Source organism: Acomys minous, assembly GCF_964271855.1.
Source record: "Acomys minous genome assembly, chromosome: 7".
Lineage (NCBI taxonomy): Eukaryota > Metazoa > Chordata > Mammalia > Rodentia > Muridae > Acomys > Acomys minous.
This window is the reverse complement of record NC_140488.1, coordinates 89,430,515-89,457,297: the sequence shown is the minus strand read 5'-3', so window position 1 is coordinate 89,457,297 and position 26,783 is coordinate 89,430,515. Positions and strand designations below refer to the sequence as shown.

At 34.2% G+C, this 26,783-nt stretch overlaps 1 protein-coding gene across 10 annotated transcripts in view; it reads left to right on the top strand.

Moving 5' to 3' along the window:
* Nucleotides 1-26,783, top strand: part of DMD (dystrophin) — a gene marked incomplete at its 3' end in the record, with an annotated part of 2,106,393 nt that overhangs the window by 715,239 nt on the left and 1,364,371 nt on the right. For all 10 annotated transcript variants that reach the window (XM_084788839.1, XM_084788837.1, XM_084788840.1 and 7 more), the window contains 2 exons: nucleotides 564-743; nucleotides 11,714-11,889. In XM_084788839.1, the coding sequence (XP_084644965.1) occupies nucleotides 564-743; nucleotides 11,714-11,889 (356 nt within the window). The remainder of the gene's footprint in view (nucleotides 1-563; nucleotides 744-11,713; nucleotides 11,890-26,783) is intronic.

The following is a 26,783-nucleotide window of genomic DNA, read 5'->3' as shown; positions in this document are numbered from 1 at the left end:
ATCTTCAATCCCATGGGCAAAATGCACATAAACAAAGAAAAGCAAATAAACATGCAAATAGCCATATTTTAATTGAATGATGGTTACCATAAACAAACAATAATGTCAGGAAGCCATAAAACATTATATTATTTTTAGTAACAGATAAAAAAGTGTTGAAATTGTGAAAAAACAATACTTCAGTTTTGTTCAAATGTACATAGCATTCAATTTCTGTAGTATCAAAGAGCCACACATCTTACCTTCAAGTGTTAAAAAAAGTTTGTACATGTTGATTTCCTTCTGAGGTGACTGTGACTTTTCATTTGGCATTCCTTCAAATGCATTGAAGTTAGCCTTTAGAAGGTTATTCTATATCAGATGTTCTTGAGTTAGTTTTCAGCCTTCGAATAGGGTGTATTTAAATTATAACTTTCTACCTGGAGTTTTATGGATATTTGTAACTGTGCAGCTACATTTAGAACATTTTTCAGCTATACAAAGGAGCAAATATAAGCAAAGATGATTGAATTACAATATTTTAAGACATAGAATTAATTCCATGATTGTTCTTGTTTTTACAGACTTTAAAAATAGACCTAGAAAAGAAAAAGAAAACAATGGAAAAACTAAGCTCACTCAACCAAGATCTCGTATCAGCACTGAAAAATAAGTCAGTGACTCAAAAGATGGAAATCTGGATGGAAAACTTTGCACAGCGTTGGGATAATTTAGCCCAAAAACTTGATAAGAGTTCAGCACAAGTAAGTGATATTAATTATTATATTGTAAAGTATGCTGAAGATTTTTGAGAACTACAATAAGACAAACATTCTATTTTTCCCAAACAATGCAACTAGTTTAGTCATTTCCCAGTGTTCAGTTGAACTAAAAACATAGTTCCTTTGCTTATCCTAGTATTGGAAAATTGTGAAGATGCAGATGTATGAGTACTAATTGAATGAACTGATGGTTTCCTCAAGAATAGAAAACCTAGTGCTGGAGTAATTAAATTAAATAGGATGGAAACTGTATCATTACTGTCCAATCTTCCATCATAGATTTGGAGAACCATGAACTATCAGACAACTTTAACACAAAGTATGATTTAGGAAATAATGAAATTATCCATTGAAAATAATTGGCAGGAGTAAGACTGGGTTGAAAGGCTGCACTTCTTCTGCAAGCTCCCTTTTTAATGCATTATCTAATTATTAGACTTTATGTTAAACACTGATGAGATAAAATCATCAGTGTGGCTAAGTCACACAAATATATAAAATTTATGTTACAAAAATATCTAAGTTACACTTACCATGAAATAGAAATTTGTGTTGTGAGTTTTTGCTATTTTACTAATTTTCAGAAATATTGGTATTTTACTGTATTTTGCTTTGTAGTTAGATAATGGTATGAAAAATAGGTTTCAAAATTATTATATGATAATATTTAACATACTTATTCTCCTTACTATTAATCATAATGATTCTCAAAAATTTATCATAATTCATAGCAAATTATATCAAATACATAGTACTAATAATATACTGAGGGCCAATATTTAATGCATTTCAGACAGATATTTCTTCTTTTGTAAATTAGGCATAAGAAATTTTTTCTTCTTGGGACTTGATAACTGATTTGTAAAACTAACAAATATTTGTTGAAAGATGAAAAAAGAAATCTAGAGATATTGTATCTGTATCCAGAAACACAAATCAGCTACCATACATGATTTTCAATTACACTTATATTTTCCTGTCAAACTGAAATTCACATTTAAAATATGAGGAATATATATGTACACACCATTTGTCACGTCATCATTATATATAAAAAATCATTAGTTTCCATTAGGTAAATTAGGTGGAAAATCATGACTTTTTAAATGATATTTTATTGTATATGTCCTGTCTATGGCTGTTTTGCAATATTGTAAGTATCTAAAACCATGAGTCATTAGTAAATTTGAAAAATTTTAAATCAGAAATGATTTTCTGTAAGTGATTCCTTTATTTTCTCATTGGTTCTGTAAATTATTATGACAATAAAATTATTAGATACAATATTGTAGATATTGGAATTATTTGAAAAAATTAGTTTAGAAGATACCCTTTTCACAAATACACTTTTAGAAATCTAATTTGCCAAAATATTTTGCCTTTATCCCATAATAACAATATGATTAAGCAGCTCATATATTCATGTCTTTGTTTTTCCTCAAAATTTTCACAAACAATGCAATCACAGAGTTAATTTAAATCTCTGCTTGGAATTATTAGTTTGTAAGAATATAGAAAGAGATCTACACAAAGAAAGGGGAATTAAAGACAGGAACAAAGTAATAATGACTTGGATATGAAAGTTAATTGCTTTTTATCTAACCTCAAATTTAGCTTGATCAAAGTTTGTAAATATTCTAAGAAATTTGCAGTTAAGACAACTTTAAAGATTGCCCTTCAAATTTGTACATTTTTTTTCCTGTTACAGGGAAAGTAAATAAGTCTCAGTAACTTATACTGAATGCAGTATTGTAAGAAATATTCTTTTAAGTCATTGCTGTAAGAATGAGCACAGTTTGGTAATAGTTCAAATTCATTATGGTGAAATATGAAATTCTGAGAGAGATTATAAGAAAAGTGATTATGCTCACATAAATAACATCGTGTAGCTATGACTTTGACTGCTTTTCAGACCAAAGCTTTTAGGTATTTTGACCTTAAAGAACTGTTGCATCAGTTCTCAACAGTTCTTGCCTCACAAATATGTCTGTCATACATACTGGGCTAGAAGGCCAAAGATGATGCTCCAGCATTATAGAGAATACTTCTGGTTCATTCAGGCATTTAACTTCTATTCCTTCTCAAGTCTATAATGGGGTTGAAGACCAGATAGCTTAGTCTTACAATTAAGCTAGTTGGATGAAGGTTAAGATGTTTTTACATCATAGGGAATCAAGTCTCTTCTTGGTAGCCTGCTATCCTTCCTCTGAGTGCCACCAGGTCTTCCCCTCAAGAGGACGTGGTCAAATATGAGGCACCAGAGTACGTGTGAAAGTCAGTCCCCATTCTCCACTCAACTGTGGAGAATGTCCTATCCATTGGCTAGATCTGGGTAGGGGTTTGAAGTTTACTGCTTGTATTGTCCTTGGCTGGTGCCATAGTTTGAGCGGGGCCCCTGGGCCCAGATCTGCCTATCATAATGTTCTTCTTGTAGGTTTCTAGGAAAATGGGAGGGAGGGAGGAATGGGAGGATACAAGGGATGGAATAACCATTGAGATGTAATATGAATAAATTAATAAAATAAAAAATTGTTCTGTTTTCCTTAAAAATAAGATGTTTTTAGATCAAGATAGATTTTTTATGTTAATAGAGATTAGATATGATAGATATTGATTTTCATTCAAAAATTTAGGCCTAACAAGATAGGAAAGAGGTTTACTTCAAGTTTGCACAATACAAATAGCAAAATCACTATGAATGTAACATTTCTATAACTCATGATTAACTCATGTTTCTTCATGCTGCATGTGATTTATTTCATTCATGTGTAATAATATAAAGTTATATCATAAAAAGGAAACATAATAAAAATATGTATTGCACATGGATTACCACATCTATTTTCTTGTAAACTTGGTACTTAGATTAATTCCTTATGTTTGAAATACTAACAACTCAATAGAACTGGTTGTTCAAATTTGTTATATATTTACCATTTTGCATCAATCTATCTATAATGCAGATAAAGTAATGCATGTTATTCAAATTCCCATTAAGCATAAACTTAAGAGGTGAAAAAAAGTCCCTCAGCTGTAAGATCTTCTCTGTTGCATTTTAAAGTTAGCTTTGGCTTGAAGAATACCTGAGCCTGAAGATGTAGGGATGCTAAACTTGATGAAAACTCAGTCTAGGAAAGAAGAAATATATTCTGTTCCAAAACGTTGGAAGGATAGCAACTCTTTGTGGTGTGATTAATTACAGTGGAAGCAGAGAAGAAAAGACACATAGCCTAGATTCACTTTTGTGAAACTCTAATGATTACTTTTTCAGCAAATAGCTTTATAAATATGCATGTTGATATGAAATGTGTTTTCAAAATGCTATGACCCTAATGATTATATTGTTATCTTGATTTTAATTATGAAATATAACATATCCTGCAGAGGCCTTATGTTTGGCTCCTAGCACTAATACCAGGAAGATCTTTTTTTTCTTCTAAAGATTTTATTTTTTTGGCATATACATTTATACTATTACACATAAATTAAAAATTACATACAGCAAGAAGAACCACAAAACAATCAGGGATTATGTGAATGTTATACGCATGGTGTTTTGGCTAATTGTACTTGGCAGCCTTGTAGAAAGCATCTTTCCTATCTTGGTGATTCTAAAATTCTGAATGAGAATCAATATCTATCATATCTCATCTCCGTCAACAGAAAACATCTAGACCTAAAAAATCTTAACCCCTAAACAACTAAGGTTAATAGTAAGACTAACCTACCTGGTCTTCAACCCCATCTGAGACTTGAAAAAGAATGAAACTTAATTGAGTGAACAGGAAGTGCAGATTAGCAACTTCTGAAATGAGAAGGAAAAGGAAAAAAAAAAAGACAGAGACAGTTGGTTGCCTCAACAGTCACCCAAAACTCTCTTCAGCCTTCTGGCCCAATATATCGGGCAGACATATCTGTGAGGCAGGGAGTATTGAGGAAGTATTGGCAGAGTTTGGCCATCGACTCTGCCTGCATTCAAGCTTGCCCATTTTTATGCAGAAATCTGTCTGGCAGAAAGAAAGACGTTTTGTCCAGTGGCTTGTTTGCCACATTTCAATCCATCTCCATAAGGAGGTACTTTGATGTTCATCATCTTCTTGAGATAAGCTAGGTGTTGCCAAGAATTAATTTGTCCTGTCAAAGAATATTTAAAATATTAAAAGCATCTTTAAATGCTATAGTCTGTAGGTCTCTGAGGCTTTGAAGACCTTAACTATTTTACCTTATCTATCTATAGGATCATGTCTATCTGTTAAATCTGGGATATATATTCTTGTGATAAAAATCGACTGGTAGTTGATATTAACATGATATGATCGACTAATAATTAACTTGTATTACTTAATTATCCTAAACAGCCTGTAGTAGCAACTTCAAAGTATTGGAATAAACTTTGTATTATAATTGAGTTGTATGGGTTCAATACCTTATATTAGAATATAATTCTGTATGTTAAAGGTTTTCTTAGAAAATGTGAGCTTAGACCTGAAGTTACTTTGGTAGCTTAAATAACATTTTGACGCCACCAATGAAAATAAGTATCTGGAAATGGCTTTGGATATCAGCATAGGAACTGTCCTTTTATTACCTACAGAGATTGAAAATCTTCTGAGCATTGAATTTTGTTTGATTTAGGATGAATTACAACTTGCAATATCTCATTTATTTATAAAAATTTTAAAAGGCAAAATGATGTCTGTAGCACTCTTCTAGTCTCTAAAGTATGTGATATGTTCCTTTTTGGTTTAAAGTCTGTACAAATATATTAGTTAGTGAAGCAAGTTCTACATTATCTTATGTACACTAATATCTGAGGCAGACTGAAGATACAGATAAAAATAAAATTTCTCTTCTACTTAAATGAGATTTATTTTCATTGTTAATATACTTCACTTACAATTAACATATATTTAAAATATTTTTCCATCTATAGTCTTCATTGCTTACTGAAAATAAATGAAACAACATGTAAATAATGTTTTCTACCTATGACTTTCATAATCACTAGTTATAGAATGTTTCGTCACTTCCATCTCGGATGGCATGTAGTAGAAGTCAGGTGAATCAGAAAAATTAAATGCCATTGCTTTTGAAATTTTGCAGGTGCTGCTGACTAACACAACTGCTCAAATTCTATATTTAATATGAATCTAGGCCATACTTCGTCTTTCCTTTTTGAAACATTTTTGTATTTAAAGACACCTGAAATGAAAAAAAAATGCATGAAACTTAAAGAGGCTATGTCACAGAATTAACCTTCTTAATTATTATGAATTATTTCTTTTGAATATTTGACTCTAATTGTTCTCATAATTCCAATGTCAGTTCTTATTCAAGAAAGGTTTTTTAAACTTTATTGTTGGTGACAATTAAAAATGAATTTATTTACCTAACTAATGTTGTAGTTTACCGTTGGCTCCCCTTACATATGACAGTTGCTAAGTATACATTCATAAGACTCATAACATCATTTTAGTTCCTGATCTTGGCTGCAAAATAAATTTGTATGTTAAGAAACTGATGAAGGAAAATCTAGCTATGTAACATATAAAAAAATATCTTTGATTACTGAATGTTTAGCACATGTATTATTTTGCATAGCTATAATTTTCATGTAACATTCATCTCATTCCACAAATATTATTATGATCATTATAATACCTGCTATAACATAAAATCCTGAAGGTGATTCCATTTTACTTATTTCAAAATATCCTGTTCTTAATAAATTTAAAGTCTTCTTGTCACACTAAGGTAAGAGTTTTCATCTACAGGAAAAATAACTCCTATAAGTAAGCATGATACTAGCTTAAATGGTTTCCATAATCTCTCTCCTGTCAATATTGAAATGATTCTAAGGAATAATTAAGCATTTACAATGAATTACTAGAAGCCATGAAAGAACTTAGTATATGACCAATTGTTTTTTGGTCTGATTAGATGGATTAGGTTTGGAGAGTAATTATTAATTTATTATACATAATGAATTCTGGCCTAGTTTTCATGACCAGCTAGTGATTCTTTTCTTATTTCTTCATTCCCAAAGAAATGAAATACTATGGTCAATCATAGTGTTATAGCAAAGTTCATATAAAGCCATCTGTGTATATATATTCTTTAGTTTTTAAATTGAAAAATGTTGTTTCATACAATATATTCCAAAGACAGTTTTCCTTTCCTCTACTCCTCAGAGCTCCCTATCACCTACCCTCTCCCCAGATACACTTGCTCCCCATTCACCCTTTAGAAAAGAGCAGGTCTCCAAGAGACAATAGCAAACACTATAATGAAAGATGCAATAACATGTGTTGCCCTGGCTCTGCATATTCTTAAATGCAATTTCACTGTTAATCATGTTGCCATAATCATGGTCTTTTAAACCTGTGTGCGCAAGTCTATTCAATTTTATAATAAGATTGAATAAGAAACTAGTAACATGATAGAAAATAGCTTTGTAGTCAAAGAGTTAATACTAAAATATCCCACATGACATAACTTTAAAAGAAATAACTTGAATTTTTATATTTTCTTTAATCAGAGAATATATAGATACTCTTCTCAGGAAAATATTCTCTTATATCAGTTAGTTATTTTACATAAAATAATATTTCCTTGTGAGATAAATTATCACAATAAAAAAGTATTGGAATACTAATAAAATATTTTTCTTTCAGACTAAAGGCAAACTTAAATTGCTCATTTAATGGTCCTTTTCTGTTAGCTATAATTGTATTGAAGTTTATATTTTATGCAATTTTAAAATGGTTATCTTTTGTTTTAATCTTGACAAAACTTATCATTTAAGTATGTAATTAAAACTTTTCATAGTTCTGCAATTGATTCTGAATAATGAATTTTCTAACTTTTAAAATTATTTTATTTTTGTACATATACATTTATATTATTATACACATATATAAAAGATTACTTATGGCAAGAAGAACTGTGACACAATCAGTAATTACATAAGTGTTGCATTCTTAGTGTTTTGGCTATTTGTACTTGAGAGCCTTGAAGAAGACATCTTTCCTATCTTGGTACATCTAAATTTCTTTATGTAAACCAGTCTCCATCACATCTTGTCATTATTAACTTAGAACACCTATCTAGACCTAAAAACATCTTAACCCCTAAACAAGTAAGCTTCATTGTAAAACTAAGCTACCTGGCCTTCAACTCCCTCAGAGACTTGAGAAGGAATAAACTTGATTATCTGAGTATGCTGGGAGTGCAGGTTAATAGCTTTCCAAATGAAAAGATGACAGAGACAGTTTTCTACCTGAATGGTCCCCCAAAACCTCTATAACATTGGAGCATCTTCTTCAGCCTTCTGTCCCAATATATCTGAAAGACATATTTGTGAGGCAGGAAGTATTGAGGATTTGCTTACCCTGTCTTGGCAGAGTTTGGCAGTCGATTCTGCCTGCATCCCAGCTTGCCATTTTTTTAGGCAGAATTCCTTCTGTAGTAGAAATGAGGACTTTTAACCAGTGACTAATTTATCACATTTGAAGCCATCTCCATAAGGAGGTTCTTTGATGCTCATCATCTTCTTTGAAGTAGGCTGGGTGTTGCCAGGAGTTAACCTGTCTCATTGTCCAGGAATTTTTAAAGTAATAAAAACATTTTTACAGTTCATATTCTGCAGGTCTCTGGGGTTTTTGAAGGAGACTTATAATTTTAGGACTGTATAATGCTTGTGAGAAATTATGTGCTTTCAGAACAAAAGAGCCAGACACTGACATTTGATCAGACCTGATAGGATGCATTCCTCGCAGCATACTGCATGTTGACATCCTGTTTGGAAAAAGTAGTTGAAACGAAAGAAAGGGGAATATAGCAATGTACAGAGGTGATAAAATAAAAAGCAGATTAGTGAATCTACTAAACTTAATGCCTCAATTGTCATTCACAAAATATTTTTAATTCACTGATATAGAATTTTGTATAAAGATGCAAAATAAGTTCTAGATACAGTGGTATAGAATTCAAATGTAAGATTGTACTTCACACACATTATATATATATATATATATACACATATATATTTCTACTCTAATATGAGTTATTGTACCCATATAACTAAAATATAATACAAGATTTATTTCCAGTGCTTTGAAAGTGCTATCAAGCTGATTAGGAGAAATAAGTTATATAAATTAAACATTAGTAGATTAAATCATGATAATGTCATTGCTTGTCTACTTTTATCACAAGAATATACATCTTAGGTACAGCAGATAAATATGACTCTGAATAATGAATTTTTAAAGGGCTTAGAGAGGATAAAAGAAAACTAGCACTTGGTGCATATAAGAACAAGATCAGTTTAATGATTTTTAAAATTATTTTATTATGTTTCTTAACACATACATTTATATTATTACACATGTATAAAATAAACCACACACAACAGGAAGAACCACAAGACAATCATGAGATATAGAAATGTACATTCATAGCGATTTGGCTATTTGTATTGGGCAAACTTGAGGTAAACCTCTGTCCTATCTTGCTGGGTCTAAATTTCTGAGTGAAAGTCAATATCTATAATATCTCATCTCTATTACCTTAAATTATCTATCTTGATCTAGAAAGATCTTATCTTCTAACAAACTAAACTTCATTGTAAGACTAAACTATCTGGTTTTCAACCCCCATCAGAGACTTGAGAAGGAATAAAACTTAAATGCCCAAGTGAACCGGAAATGCAGGTTAGCAGTTTCACCCAATACTCTAAAATATTAGAGCATCATCCTTAGCCTTCTAGCCCAGTATCTCTGCCAGACATATTTGCAAGGGAGGAACTACTGAGGATTTGCTTACTCTGTCAGGGAAGAGTTCAGCTGTTGACTCTGCCTGCATCTAAGCTTGCCAATTTTAGGCAGAAATCTGTCTGTGACAGAAACGAGGACATCCCTGATCTCAAGTTGTATTATAGAGCAACAGTAATAAAAAAAAAAGCATTGTACTGGCATAGAAATAGGCCATTTGACCAATGGAATAGAATTAAAGACCAGATATACATCGACACACCTATGATCATTTGATTTTTGATGAGAAGCCAAAACCATACAATGTAAAAAAGACAGCATCTTCAAGAATGGTGCTGATGTAACAGGATGGCTATTTGTAAAAAAAAAAATGCAAATAGATACATATTTATCTCCCTGTACAAAACAAAAGTCCAAGTGGATTAAAGATCTCAACATAAAACCAGAAACACTAAATCTTTTAGAATAAAAAGTGGGGAAGAGCCTGGAACTCATTGGCATGGGAGACAATTTCCTGAACAGAACACCAATAGCCCAGGCTCTAAGGTCAACAATTAATAAATGTTACATCATGAAACTGAAAAGCTTCTGTAAGGCAAAGGACACTGACAGCAGAACAAAACAATAGCCCACAGATTGGGGAAAGCCCTTTACAAACCCTACATCAGACAAAGGGCTAATATCTAAAGTATATAAACAACTCAAGAAATTGTTGGATTATTCTTTATTGTTGTTGTGGTGGTGGTTGTTTTAGGTAAAGAAGCTAACAAAATTGAATTCTTCAATATTTCTAACGTTTTTTGTCTAAAGGCTAGTGTTCTACTTGTGTATAATTGAATATATTTTTACTGATGGTAGCTAGCTGTAGGATGTCATTCTTTTATGACTAATTTGGAATATGAAATAAACATCCTGACTCTTCCCAAATTTCTTCCAATGGGAAAAAGCCAGTGAACACTTGGGGAGGCATCATATACTAAACTCTTCTCATGTTTCTCAGGAAGTTCCATAACATAATCCTTGGCTGCAGACAAATACCTGTTTTTGTGTTAAAAGCCAAAAGCAGACCTAATGCAGGCTTCCTTTGTCCTTGTTAGAAATAAATCTTTCAAATAATTTGGTTACAAAATTGCTGTAGTTAAAATGTCAGAGGTTACTTATAGTCATAATAAAGTGAATACTGAACACTATGAGGAAGATAAGTAGAGAGTTAAAATTAAGGTATTTTACAACCTGTCTGTCTTGTATTATCTTGCATACAGAGATGACAACTTTCATTATGTATATCATATATTATATTAGACCAAATTTGCAAACTATGTCTCTCCAAAATGTCTGATCAGAATGTGAATGTAATTCTAAAATGAAAGTCTGTAATGATAAATTCAGAAACTCGTGTATTTGAATATATTCAATAACTTATGCAGAAAATAAACTAAAACCTTTGAATAACAACTCAAAGATGCTTATGGACTAATAAGTCCTTTATATTAGCCTTTTCCTGAAATTATAAAAGATGCCACTTTTTTATTAAATCGCATTTTATTCTGAAGTTCCACTAATTCTCTTTTTAAATGTGTATAAAACAAATAGTTATGAAATCAAACTTGCGTGTTTAAACTGTATTTAATATAATTATTTTTACAGGTTTTTCTTTCTTCAAGTGGTTTTTTATACAAAATAATTTTAAATTTATTAAAATCTATGTACAATGTCCCAGGTGTAAGAAATGGTGCTCAGATACTTTAGTAAAATATATTCTAATGTTGTGAACACTTTAATCAACATGTCTTTATGCTACAGTGACATTCTAATTCTTCTTTCTTTTTTCTTTTCTTTTCTTTCTTTCTTTCTTTCTTTCTTTCTTTCCTCCCCCTCCTCCTCTTCTTCCTCCTCCTTCTCCTTCTTCTTTTTTGCTTTATTTACTTCCTGTATTTTTTCCAGTACACTCAAGAGTTACTGCATACATCTGCTTTTGAGTTTACTTAGCTTTACTGTTTCAGTCAACATAAGTCAGATAAAATAATTTGATTCAAGTTTAATATGGTGTTGGTTTGATCAGAAGATCAATCTACCAACAAGTTGCAACAGTTTGTCATTATTTTCCTTCACTGCTCCAAGTAGTCTTTACAAAGTCTTTTGAGCAATGTCTGATATTTTTATCAATGTTTCTCACAGATTTCACAGACTGTCACCACAACTCAGCCATCACTGACACAGACAACTGTAATGGAAACGGTAACTATGGTGACCACAAGGGAACAAATCCTGGTAAAACATGCCCAAGAGGAACTTCCACCACCACCTCCCCAAAAGAAAAGGCAGATTACTGTAGATTCGGAAATTAGGAAAAGGTGAGAGCATCTTTTTCCATGACTTGATTTACAAATCACAATTCATTTGTAAGCAAGAGAACTCATTTCCATGGGAGTCATGATTTATATTTGAATAGTATTTTGAAAAGTTTTAGTATTTTGTACTGTCAATTAAAAGGTAAGAAAAATAATGAGACATTTTAAAATTTACCCAAGAAGTCATTATGTCAATAACCAGAGGCTTTTGAAATGCTATTTTCTGAACTGAAAGAAGAAGCTACAGGTAATGAATAGCTGTGGTACATTATAATCCTGAAAAAATCCAGTTTTTTTTCTCATAAAGGGCCTGTTTGTTTGGGGGTTAGTTTTGCATTAAATGCCTTTCTTTTGGTAATGGGAAGAGCAGTTTCCTGAAGATACACCTCTAATAGGTAAGATCCATTCTGCCGCTTTATGAGAACGGAGTGTCTCAATCTTTGCATCCTAAATCAGAAGTAATTACAGAACAGATTTCTTGTTCTTTGATATTTATAAACTCTTACCTTGAAGCTGTTAGATTTTTAACTGAGCTTTTTGTGTATGTTCTTAAGTAGACATTGTATATAAGTTAGTTAGTATATAAATCAGTGAATGTATTAAAATTATGGCAATAAAATTTCATAAAAGCAGAACTAGCATGAAAATCATAAGATGGTACATTTTCTACCCCATAGCCATTATTATAATCTTACGATTAAGAAAGCACATTGCAATATGCCTTTTGCTTCTAAGTAGCATATGCTCAGGAATGTATAGAACACTTGACATTAGAATTTGCATATACCAGAGTATAGAAGTACGGAAGACTACATACCTAAAAATAGTATGTCAGATGTTCTTAGCAAAGGAAAAAAATCTAGAAAAGTTATTTGGATATATTAATTGATACTTTTAACTCATTCACTCAGGATTTATAACTTCATTTGAAAATTCCATACGATATCTTGGGCTTCTTCACCTTGAATACTTCTATTTTGCTGAGTTAAATGTCTAATTTAGGGGTCAAAAAACTACATAAGTCATTTACATAACAGCCAGACTACTATAATTATTATGAGTTATGATCTAAGGATTTGTATTTACATATTTTTAAATTTTCCTGTGTGTGGTATTTGTCTATCTGGGTGTGGATGGTATGTATCTATATTCTTTGTGGTAGCATGGATGTGTGCATGCCACAGGGTGTGTATGTTTGGCAGAGGAAAATGTGGATCTCAGTTCTTGAATTCCACTTTTTGAGGTAGGTTCTTGTTTTTCTTATTGTCGTTGCCTCACTTACTACTCCATAGGCAACTGAAAAGCAAGCATCCAGGGAGCTGCCTGTCTCTGCTTCTGATCTCATATTAAGAGCACTGGTGATAGAGATGTACATTTTATGCCTGCCATTGATTTGTGCCTTGTGGATTTAAATTCTAGTCCCTATGCTTTAATGGCAAGTGTTTTATACACTGAGCCATCTCTATAGGCCTAGTATTACATTTTAACTAGTTAAAATAATCAGAAGAAGAATACTTCATGACTCATAATTATATACATTTCAATTTTCAGAGTGCTAATTTATAACATAGTCTGATTTATTCAAACATTTATCATCTATGACTCTTTTCATATACCAAAGGCAGGCTTTAAAAATATAAATATAATTATGATCCCTTACAAATCTTTCTGAAAAATTTGTAATGGCACACATAAACATCTAAGTCTTTTAATTGGCATTCATTTTTTCTATTAGCATGTTTACTAATTTACTTAATTTCACATTAAAAACCTATTTATAGAAGATTATCACTTATGAATATATGCTTCTTAATACTTGAATGTTTTATGAAACATCCCTATACAAAAGCAACAACATGTGTTGATCCATGACAATCTTTCCTCAAAGATTTATTTCCAGCTGTCTTGGTTGAGATTGTATTTGACTTTAAGTTATGTTTTGATTCTTTTGTTTCAGAAAAGAATGTGTAGTGATACAATAATTGGTAATCTACATTCTGTTTTGGTCACATGTTCCCCGTAGTTATTTTAATTGACCATGGTTAAAGAATAAACTGGAAACATACAGATGATTTAAATACATCACAGCATTTATTGGGGACTTTTATTATATGCTTAGAACAAGAGTCTTTGATTTAACTGAATAGTAATAATTCTTCCTGATAACTTTCCAAGATAAGTATATTTATTAGTATTATATGTAGTTGCAGAGTGCCTGGGCTTTGATTTCAACACGGACTGGATAGTAAAATATCTCTTTAGCAGGTCAAAGACTAAGGTGACATTATGTCATGGTTTGCCTTAAGCTGTCTAATTATACTTGTCCCGGCATAATTATGCTTAGCACTAGCATGCGGTCTGCGGGTGTCCTTCTTTGAACAGCATAATTATATAGATAGGCTATATAGGATGCTACAATGATGAGTTTAAATTGAACAAAGAGCAAAAGAAGAAGCACTTTGAAGCAATTAAATTCAGTAATTGATAATTGTTTACTGGATGGAATGTGATGAAAGAAGCTTCATGAAATTATGCCTGAAATTTTTATGTTAGCCAGGGTCTTTCTCTTATTCTATACTTGAATCAATTATATTTGACTGTGAACTTTGTACTTGTGTTAATTCTCCTTTTAAAATATCCTTGTTCAGTATCTAACTATAGTTCATCATCTGGAACATTTAACACGATGTGTTTCCACTTTGCCTAATTCCTATGAGAGTGTCTCATAAGCCAAACCCCTCTATCTTGTGACTTCTCTCAGTTGTCTTTTCTCATGGATTTGTAGCTCTATGAATGAATAACTCCAAAATCATGTTGCTCCTCATAGGACATCTTCTTTCAAATATAGCTTTTTTCATAATTTTATTTATTTATTTATTTTTATTCATTAAACTTTTTAAATTTTTAAATGTATATTTATATTATCACACACACATATACATATACATATATATACATACATATATATATATATATATATATATATATATATAATAAGCAAGAATTACCATGACACAATCAGGAATTATATAAATGTTATATTCTTAGTGTTTTGGCTATTTGTATTTGGCAACCTTGAAGAAAACATCTTTCCTATCTTGGTGTGTCTAAAATTCTTAATGTAAATCAATCTCCATTGCATTCTGTCATTATCAACTTAAAACATCTATCTATACCTAAAAACATCTTCTAAACAATTAAGGTTCATTGTAAAACTAAGCTACCTGGTCTTCAACTCCCTCAGAGACTTGAGAAAGAATAAACTTGATTACCTGAGTATACCAGGAGTACAGGTTAGTAGCTTTCCAAATTAGAAGATGACAGAGACAGTTTGCTACCAGGCTACCAAGATGACACTTGATAGCCCATGACCATATAGTGGGGGAGGAGTTCCTCCTTGGTTTAAGGCCTAGGGGAAGGGAATAGGGTGAAAGTGGGAGGGAGGGGGGAATGGAAGGATACAAGTGATGACATAACAATTGAGTTGTAATCTGAATAAATTTATTGCATAAAAAATAGTTACCCAAAATTCTCTATAATATTGGAGCATTTTCTTCTGCCTTCTGGCCTAGTATATAAGACAGATATATTTGTGAGGCAGGAACTATTGAGAACTTGCTTGCCCTCCCTTGGCAGAGTTTGGCTATTGATTCTGCCTGCATTCAAGCTTGCCCTTTTTTATTCAGAACTCTGTCTGTGGTAGAAATAAGGATGTTTTGTCCAGTGGTTTGTTTGCTACATTTGAAGCCATCACCATAAGGAGGTTCTTTGATGCTCATCATCCTCTTTGAGGTAGTCTGGGTGTTGCCAGGAGTTATCCTGTCTCATTTTCTGTGAATCTTTAAAATAATAAACATTTTAAATGTCATATTCTGCATGTCTCTGAGGGTTTTGAAGACCTTATATAACTATCCTACCTTATCTTTCTATAGAATCATATCTAACTACCACACCTAAGATGTATATTCTTTTGATAAACATAGACTAGTAATTGAAATGATGATGATTTGATCAGGTAACAATTAACACTTTTTAAAATTAATGCTGATTGGTGGTATTTATACATCTGAATACAGCCAGTGCCTTAATTTCCATTTTTATTATCCACAATTACATTATAGAATTATTTTAGTTGAAGTGCCTACTCTGTATATCCAAATAAGTAACAAATATTGGAAACAAGATAACTGAGGTTTGAAAACTGCCTGTTTTAATTACTAACATATGACCTCGGGGAAAAATTACTTAAGGCCTATTCATCAGCTTCAATATTTATTTACATTATCAAGCACAGTGAAGATGAAGAAGCACCTAATCTGGGGCATATGAGGTAATAAATTTTCAATAAATGCTAGGAGATTTTCTTAATTGTTCATGGTGTATCCATGTAGTAATGGTGATGCTAGCAATTTACACATAAAAGAGATGATAGTGTTGGAGTTGTTGATGGACAGTGTTAATGTATAGAATATGGGAGAAGAAGTCTCATAATAAATATCTCAAATATAATAAATATATAATAGCCTTGTTTTTCTTTTGAAAACAAAATTGCCTCCTGAATTTTCTAGAATATCTAACCAAGTACTCTTAGTTTTTTATAATTTTACATTTAATTTTTGCACAAATATTATCAAATCTTTTTTAAGTGAACCAGTTAGTTTACTTTTTTTGATTAATTTTTTATTCAATTTACAGCCTGGTTGTACCCCAACCCTCCTCAGCTGCCACTCCTACCTTTCCTAGCTCTCCCCTATTCCACCCACACTAAACCTCTAAAAAGGGGAGTCTCTCTTCCTATACACCCCAGCTCATCAAGCTGCTTCAGGACTGAGCATGTCCTCTTCCCTTGTGGCCTAGAGAGATAACTCATCAAGGAGGAGGTGGTTGAAAAGCTGACAAGAGAGTCCATGTCAGAGACAGTCCCTGCTCTCATTACTAGAGGACCAACATGAAGCCTGAGCTGCCTGTCAGCTACATCTTTGTAGGGCACCTAGGCCCAGTCCATGCAAAGTCCTTGGTTGGTGCTTCAGTCTCAGCAGGGCATTCAGGTTCCTGGTTAGTTGGCTCTATTGGTCTTCTTGTGGAGCTCCTGTCATCTCCAGGTCCTTTTATCCGTCCCCCCACTTTTCCATAAGGCCTATTTTATATCCCCCTACAATGTCTGACTGTGAGTCTTAGCATGTTTCAAGGCACTGCTAGGGTCCTCTCTGCAAACACAACAGAGTATCCTTTATAGTGTCAGGGGTTGGTTCTCTCCCATGGGGTGGGTCTTGGGTTTGGCCAGGCATTGATTGGATAGCCCCTCAATCTCTGTTCTATCTGCTGTATATTTATACCTGCACATATTGTGTGCAGGATGAATTTTTGTGGATGTGCTGGTGTTATTCTCCTTCTACTACGAGACTTATCTAGTTAGAGGGTGTCCTCTTCAGTCTCTATGGCTCTTGCTACTAAGAGTCTCTACTGGAGTCCCTCTTATATCCTACCAGGAGCCTACCCTGACTTAGGTCTCTGGCTTGCCACAGAGATGCTCCTGACCAGTTTCTCTTTTCTATAAAATTCTTCTGTCTTTCTGCTCCTGTTATCCACAGGTCTGATCTCCGCCTTCATATCTCTCTATGCTCTCTCCTAAACTATTCCTTCTCTTCAACCATTACCTCTGTCTAGTCTATACCATTTCTTCTCCTGAGTGAGATTTAAGCATCCTCCCTTGGTTTCTCCTTGTTGTTTATCTTATTTGTGTCTGTGCATCATAGTATGTTTATCCTGTATTTATATGGCTAAAATCAACTTGTAAGTGAGTATATACCATGTGTGTCTTTCTGGGTCTAGATTACCTCACTTAGGATTACCTTTTCTAGTTGCATCCATTTGCCTGAAATTTTCATGATTTCCTTGTTTTTAATCACTGAGTAGTATTTGATTGTGTAAATGTACCACAGTTTTTATTCATTCTTTCATTGAGGGACATATAGGTTCTTTCCAGATTCTGGGTATTATAAATAAAGCTGATGTGAACATAGTTCAGCCAGTGTACTTTTAGTATGATGGGGCACCTTTTGCATATATGCCCAGGAGTGGTATAGCTGGATGTTCAGGAAGAGCCATTCTCAATTTTCTAAGAAAATACCAGATTGATTTCCAAAGTGGTTGCACAAGTTTGCACTCCCACCAGCAATGGAGGAGTGTTTCACTTTCTCCACATCTTCCCCAGCATTTGCTCTCACTTGAGAGTTTGAACTTAGCCATTCTTTAAGTTTTAAGATAGTCTCTGGGCCAGGCTTTATGGTGCACTCCTTTAATCCCAGCACTCTGGAGGCAAAGGCAGGCAGATTGCTGTGAGTTCCAGGCCAGCCTGATCTGCAAAGTGAGTTTAGGACAGCCAAAACTACTCAAAGACCCCTAAAAAAATAAGATAGAATCTACAAGTCATTTTGATTTGCATTTCCCTGATGACTAAGGACATTGAGAATTTCTTTTTTTTATTGAAAAATAAAATCATTCATAATACATTTCAATTGCTGTCCCATCCCATGCATCCTCCCATTCATCCCTCCCTCCCACTTTTATCCCATTCCCCTTCCCTATGACTGTGACTGAGGGGGAGCCCATCCCCTTGAAAATGATGCTAAGGTATCAAGTTTCTTCTTGGTAGTCTGCTATCCTTCCTCTGAGTACCATCGGACCTCTCCATCAAGGGGACATGGCCAAATATGGGGCACCAGAGTTCATGTGAAAGTCAGTCCCCAGCCTCCACTTAACTGTGGAGAATGTCCTATCCCTTGGCTAGATCTGGATAGGGGTTTGATGATGATTGCACATATTGTCCTTGGTTGGTGCCATAGATGGAGCAGAACCCTGGGCCAAGATCTACCCATCATAGTGTTCTTCTTGTAGAATTTCTGTAAGTGATTTCTCTGCCATTAGATATTCCTCTGTCGACAATTCTGCTTAGCTCTGTGCCACATTTTGAAATTGGGTTATTTTGTTTCTTGGTTTTTAATGTTTTGAGTTCTTTATATATTTGGGATATTAGGTATTTTTCAGATGTAGGATTTTTAAAGATCTTTTCCAAATATGAAGACTGTCATCTTGTTCTATTGACAGTGTCCTTTGCCTTACAGAAAGTTTTCAATTTCAAGAGGGCCCATTTATTAATTGATGATCTTGTAGCCTGAACTATTGGTGTTCTCCTCAGCTAGTTGCCTCCTGTGCCATTGAGTTCAAAGTTTTCCCCCACTTTCTCTTCTAATGGATTTAGTGTATCTGGTGTTACTTTGAGGCATTTAATCCAGGTGGACTTGAATTTCATATAGGGTAATAAATATGTATCGATTTGCATTTTTCTACATGTAGTTATTCAGTTAGATTAGCACCATTTTTCAAGATATTATCTTTTTTCCATTGCATAGTTTTGGCTCTTTTGTCAAAAATCAAGTGTCATTAGGGGTGTGAATTTATTTCAAGGTCTTCTATTTTATTCCATTGAACAACCAGTCTATTTCTCTGCCTGTACCCTGCAGTTTTTATTACTATTGCTCTGTAGTATAGCTTGAAGTCAGGGATGACGATATCTACAGGAGATCTACTAATATATAGGATTGTTTTAGCTATTCTGAATTCTTTGTTTGTCCATGCAATGTTTAGAATTGTTCTTTCAAGGTCTGCAAAGAATTAGTATTTTGATGAAGAATGCATTGACTCCATAGATTGCTTTTGGTAACATTGCCATCGTTACTATGTTAATCCTAGCATCATGGAACATCTTTCCATCTTCTGGTATCTTCAGTTTCATTCCTCTGAGACTTGAAGTTCTTTTCATAAAGTCTTTGACTTGCTTCGTTAGAGTTACATCAAGTTGTGGTTATTGTGAAGGCTGTAGTTTCCCTAATTAATCTTCTTTCAGTCCATTTTGCTGAAGGTGTTTATCAGCTGCAGGAGTTCTCTCCTGGGATTTTTTCGGGTCATTTTGTATACGATTATATCATCTGTGAATAGTGATACTTTGACTTATTCCTTTCTGATTCATTATCCCCTTGATATCATTTAGTTGTTCTATGGTTCTAGCTAGAACTTCAAGTACACTATTGAAGAGCTATGGAGAAAGTGGGCAGCCTTGTCTAGTCCCTAGTTGTAGTAGAATTGTTTTGAGTTTCTCTCCATTCATTTTGATATTGGCTATCAGCTTGATGTACATAGCATTTATTATATTGAGGTATGGGCCATTTATCCCTGTTCTATCCAAGACTTTCATCATGTAGGGGTATAATATATTGTCAAAAGTATTTCTCTGCATCTAATGAGATCATGTGATTTTTTTCTTTCTGCTTGTTTATATGGTAGATTACTTTTATAGTTTTTCATATATTGAACTATCCCTGCATTCACTGGATGAAGCCTACTTGATCATGGTGAATGATATATTTGATGTGATCTTGGATTCTGCTTGCCACATTTTTATTGAGTATTTTTGCATCAATGTTCATGAATGAAATTGGTCTGAAATTATTTTTTTGTTGATTCTTTGTGTGGTTTAGGAATCAGGGAGACCTTGGCTCATAAAGGAGTTTGGTAATGTTCCTATTGTTTCTGTTTTGTGGAACAATTTGAAGAATATTAGCTCTTCACTGGATGTCAGGTATAATTCTGTGCTAAAATCATCTACCCTGTGTTTTTGTTGCTGTTGTTGGGAGACTTTTTATGACTGCTTCTATTTCCTTATGGGATAAAGGACTATTTTAACTGTTTACCTGATCTTGATTTAACTTTGGTAAGTGAAATCTACCATGAAAATGGTCTATTTCATTTAGATTTTGCAGTTATGTGGAATACAGGGTATTTGATGTAAGAACAACTGATTTTGTTTGGATTTCCTCAGCATGTTTTTATGTCCTACCACCCCCCCACCCCAGTTTCATTTGGGTAATCTACCCTGTCTCTTAGTTTTCACTCTTGTTGAATTTCTCCAAGAACCAGCTCTTGGTTTTGTTGATCTTTTTTTTTTTCTCTTTGTTTCTAATTTATTAATTTTAGCCCTGAGTTTGATTGTTTCCTGTCATCTACTCATTTTGTTGTGTTTGCTTCTTTTTGTTGTAGAGTCTTCAAGTGTAATGTTAGTTTGCTAGTATAGAATCTCTCCAATTTCTTTATGGAGGCTCTTAGTGCTGTTCAATTTCCATTTGGCACTGCTTTCCTTGTGTACCATAAGTTTGAGTGTGTTGTCCTTTCATTTTCATTGAATTAAAAAAAATCTTTAATTTCTTTCTCTATTTCATCTCTGTGGTCATTGAGAAGGGAGTTGTTCAATTTCTGTGAGCTTGTAGGCTTTCTGTTGTTTCTGTTGTTGAGATCCAGATTTAATCCATGGTGGCCTGATAAGATGTAAGGGGTTATCTCAATCTTCTTGCATTTGTTGGGGCTTGAATGTGACCGAGTATATGGTCGATTTTTTTTTAAAAGGTTCCATGAGGTGCTGAGAAGATGGTATATTCTTTTGTGAATGATGAAATGTTCTGTAGCTATGTGTTAGGTACAATCAATTCTGTTATTTTCATTATTTCTCAGTTTAGTTTCTGTCTTGATGATCTGTCCATTGGTGAGAGAAGAATGTTGAATTCTGCCACTTTACCTTATGTGGTTTGATATGTGATTTAAGCTTTAATTATGTCTCTTTTACCAGTGTGGGTGCCCTTGAAATTGTGAAATAGACTTGTAGAATTGATACTTCATATGGCAGATTTTTCCTTTAATCAATATGAAGTGTTTTTCTCTTTTGTATTCTTTTTGTTCTGATAGGTTTGTTTTATATATGATTTGGTCTTTTCCCCTTGTAGCTTTTAATTTGTGTTTTGAGTATTATTTGGCAGGAGGATTTTATTTTGTGGTCCAACATATTTGGTGTTCTGTAAGCTTCTTACATGTTTATAGGCATCTCTTTGTTTAGTTTGGAGAAGTTTTTTTTCTATGATTTTGTTGAAAATATTGCCTGGGCCTTGGATCTGTGAGTCTTCTCTTTTTTCGATTCTTCTTATTCTTAGGTTTAGTCTTTCCATAGTGTCCAAGATTTCTTGGATCTTTTGTGTCAGGAACTTTTTAGTTTTAATATTTTCTTTGACTGATATATAGATTTCTTCAATCATATCTTCTACACCTGAGATTATCGCTTCCATCTCTTGTTTTATGTTGGTGATGCTTGTGTCTGTAGTTTATGCTCTCTTGCCTAGGTATTCCATCTCCAGGATTGCCTTGGATTTTGTTTTCTTTATTGCTTCTAATTCAATTTTTAGGTCTTGAAAAGTTTTATTCATTTCTTTTTCCCATTTGATTTTATTTACTTGTATTTGTTTAAGGGATTTGTTTAATTCCTTCATATGTTTATAATATTTTACTGTATTTCTTTGAGGGATTTCTTTTCCTCCTTTAAGGCCCCTATCATTTTCATAACCTCAGATTTAATATTTTTTCTTCTCCTTCAGGTATGTTAGTATACGCAGGGCTTGATGTAATAGGATAGCTTGTTTCTTGTGGTGTCATATGGCCCTGGGTTTTGTTGCCTCTGTGCTTACACTGACCTCTAGCCCCCTGGTTTTCTTTGGTAACAGCAGTCCTGGTGGTCTGATGGTCAGGCAGTTCAGGAGTAGGTAGAAGACTCTAAGCTGAATGCTTCTTTGCCCCCAATAAGGCCTCCTTGGCTAGGCAGAGGGACGATGTGGGTCAGAGCCTGAGTACCACTTACCTCTTCTGGCCTTGTCACATGTGATCCAGGCAGGTCTCAAGTCAACAGGGAGAGGGCTCTAAGCTCAATTTGGCATGGCTACTGGCCTCAGGATGGTGGACAATGGGGGTTGGGTCCTGCCTACAGCCCACCTTTCTGCTGCCTGTAGCCCAGGTGGGAGATCAAGCAGATCACTAACAGACTTTGGCTCTAAAGACCCAGCCCTACAACTAGCTTTGTGGATTCATATTCAGCTGAGTGGTTGTTTGGTAGCCAAGCAAACACTGTGGCACTCAGATTCAGCAGGGGTAGTATTATCTGCTAGTATTATCCAGCTAGTATTATCTGCAAGTGGACCAGTAGAACGATGGATTGGGGTTGGGGTGATTACCCTGGTGAAGGGGGTGGAATCTGAAGTTTGGTTGCTGGTGTGAGGTGTCCCTGGAATTGGGGACCTGAGCTCCTTATAAGGACTATTCATTCAGATACGACTATTGGACTCAGGACACATATGTTGGGGGCCAAGAACTGTGTATCCACAGTTTCTAGAATGTCTCATCCCATACAGTAAACTCCAATGTCAGAGTTTTGGGGTCATCTATTAGGTTCCTCATTATAACCAGTCTCTGGTCTTATGCCACTCAGATACAGTATACCCTCCATGCCACTATTGTATAAGTCCCATTTTCTAATTATTCTATCTTTGAATTCTATAAGCTAAGAAATTTCCTTCCTTTTTTGTTTAACTTTCTTCATTTCCAATTACTTTCCCTAAGATTATTATATTCCCCATTTTTTGTGCCCCTCAACAAGAACTGAATTTTTATTAAGGTAATTTCTGTAATATTAAATAACAAAATTGATTTTAAAGTTATTAAACATTATTTTTATTGTCCTCCTTATAACTAGCATTCCCACAATTCCCCCAAATTTTTCTACTTCAAACTATTAAGCATATTACATTCACTTTGGTGTATGCACATAAAGTTTCTCATCACCAATCACAGTAAAAAATGCTTAACACTGTATTTCTTTATATTTTACTTAAATTCCATTATATCCCATTATAGTATATATGTAATAACTAGAAAACACATTTTTAAGAGTCATTGGAGCAGTTCAACTAATTGAGATAACTTTCATTTGACATTACAATATTATTTCATTGTTTTACCTAGCTTCTCATAAAATTACATTTTTCTGGTTTGACATTTTTATTGTATTTACAGTTATATCTTTTCAAAATTTTATTGAAAATAGATTGTTCTTCCGTACAAAACATTCTGACCAAAGCTTTCCCTCCCTCCACTTCTCCCACCTTCTACCTACCTTTTCTTACTCTCATAGCCATATATCTCCATTTCCTCTTCAAAAAAGAGCAGGCCTCCACACGAAACAACATCACAACAGGACAAAACATGATACTCTCATACCAAGGTTGGACCAGGCAACCCAACCGGAGGAAAAGAATAAGAAAAGCAGGGAAGAGATTCAGAGACAAACCCACTCCCAATGTTAGGAATATCATAATAACACCAATCTAATAGCCATAGCATATATGTAGAGGACCTGGTAGTGTTCCATGCAGGCCCTGTGATTGCAGCTTCAGTCTTTTTTAGCTCACATGATCGCTATTGTTTTTAAATCATCAGTATGCCTAGCTGGCAATTAATTAAGACACTGACACTTGTTGTATCTTAAAATAGTCTTAGTTAGCCTGGGGCATGGCAGACGTTAATCCTCTAAACTACTTCCCGTAGTAGGGCAGGTATGGGATCCCAGCCTCAATCCCATGCCATCTTTTTCTACCAATTTCTATCAAGCTACTTCCTATCCATAATCCCAAATACTTGTTAATGTTCTTCATCTGTGCCCAATTCCCCATCCATGCCAGCATGTGCTTCTCCTCCATCTAAGCCATGGCAGCCCTCTTCTCCTCCTTGGGTCTTTATCCTTCCTCCTCATGATGGTCTTTCTTCTTTCCAGAATTCCTCTCTCTCCTAGCCCCACCTTTCTCCTTTGCCCTGCCCAGGTGGGATGGCTTTTTATTAAGCAAAAGGTGGGTCACACAGACATCAAGCAGTAATTAGCATCAAAATACATCAGACCATCCCCCAACAGATCCCTGCATAGTTGATTTGGCTAGCCATGTTCGCCTTGTGTCCTCTATCCTCTCTAACTCTTACAATCTTTCTGTCCCCTCTGCTGCAGGCTTCCTTAAGATCTGAAGGGAGGGATCCTGTGGAAACCTCCAATCTAGACTATTTGCATAATGTCTGGCTGTAAGTCTCTTCACCTGATTCCATCTTCTGCCACAGAAAGCCTCTCTAATGACTACTGCATAAGGCATTGATCTATGATTATAGCAGAGTATAATTAGAAACAATTTCATTCATTTTTGTGGAGGGTGGTAGAATCATGTTGGGTTCTACCTTAGATCTCTGTGCCATCCATCCCTGTGTTAAGACTCTGGTTCCTAGCCATACAGGCAGTGTAGAGCATGGACTCCCTCTTAGGCTATGGGCCTCAAGTTTAACCTAACTTTGGCCAGTCTCATAAGTTCTGTGCCACCATTGCTTCCATTGCTTCAGCATATCTTGGAAACAAGACAGATTATATTTGAAATTATTTTTAATGGTTTGTGTCTATATTTCTGTTTCCATGGGATTCAGGGTACCTTCTCATGACAAAGAGACTGGAACATATGGGTGAAGGCTCCCAGCCCACACCATCTCAAGCACTCTGTGTTCAATGAGCTGTGTAAAACTTGTCCTCAGCAGTGACATCCCACTCTCAGGTTTCAGAGGGTGACCTTCTAGCCTAACATCAGCTTTGGCAGATTAGGAATCTCCATAGGACCTCTTTGGTCAACAACTCAACCAAATGTAAACCAGTCCCATCACTAGAAACTTTGTTTGGCTACAAAAGATGATCAATTCAAACTCATTATCCTTAATTATTAGAAGTCCTTACTAGAGTCACCCTCATAGATTACAAGAAGTTTCCTCAGCACTATGTTCCACATTGCTAACATACAAATTCCAGCTGTCACTTTCTACATTCTCTCCCTACAATACTACCCCCACCTCTTCTTCCACCCCCTGTCCCCATCTGTCCCAATGAACATGCAAAATCTATTTTATTTCCCTTTCCTCTTTACCTAACATCTCTGGGTCTGTGAATTGTAACTTGACTATAATTTACCTAATAGATAAATATCTACTTATAAATGAATACGTACCATATTTGTCTTTCTGGGTCTCATTTACCTCACTCAGGATGATTTTTTTTCTAGTTGAATCCATTTGGCTGCAAATTTCATGAATTTTTAAAGTAGGTGAGTTATTCTCCATTGTGTAAACCTACCACATTTTCTTTAGCCATTCTTCAGATGAGGGATATCTAGGTTGTTTCCAGTTTCTGCTTATTATTAATAAAGTACTATGAACATGGCTGCACAAGTGTCTTTGTGGTAGGGTAAAGTGTCCTTTGGACATATGCCCAAGAGTCTTATAGCTGTATCTTTAGGTAGGTCAATTTGCAATTTTCTTTGGAACTGTTATATTGATTTCCATACTAGCTGCACAACTTTGTCCTACAAGCTGCAATGGAAGAATGCACCCCATCCTCCACAGCTTCACCGGCATCAGTTCTACCTTCTGTGAGGGATCTTTCCAAATCTGACAGGTGTAAGATAAAATCTCAAAGTAGTTTGTAATTGCATTTCCCTGATATATATATATATATATATATATATATATATATATATATATATATATATATATGAGATTCCTCTATTTAGAATTATTTGTTTAAATCTATACCCCATTTTTATTGGATTACTTGGTGTCTTTTTTGATATCTATCTTCTTGAGTTATTTATATATTTTGGGTATTAGTTCTTTATCAGATATGGAGTCAGTAAAAATCTTTTCCCATTCTCTAGGCTGCCTATGGTTCAATGTGGTCCAATTTATTAATCATCAATCTAACTGTCCTCACTACCAGTGCTCTCTTCAGAAACCTGTCACTGGGGTTTTGCATTCAAGCCCATTGCCCACTTTCTATGCTATCAAGATCAGCATATCTAATTTTATGTTGAGATTTTTGATTCACTTGGATTTGAGCTATTTGCAGGGTAATAATTTATATTCTTTTACGTGCAGATATCCAACTTTACCAG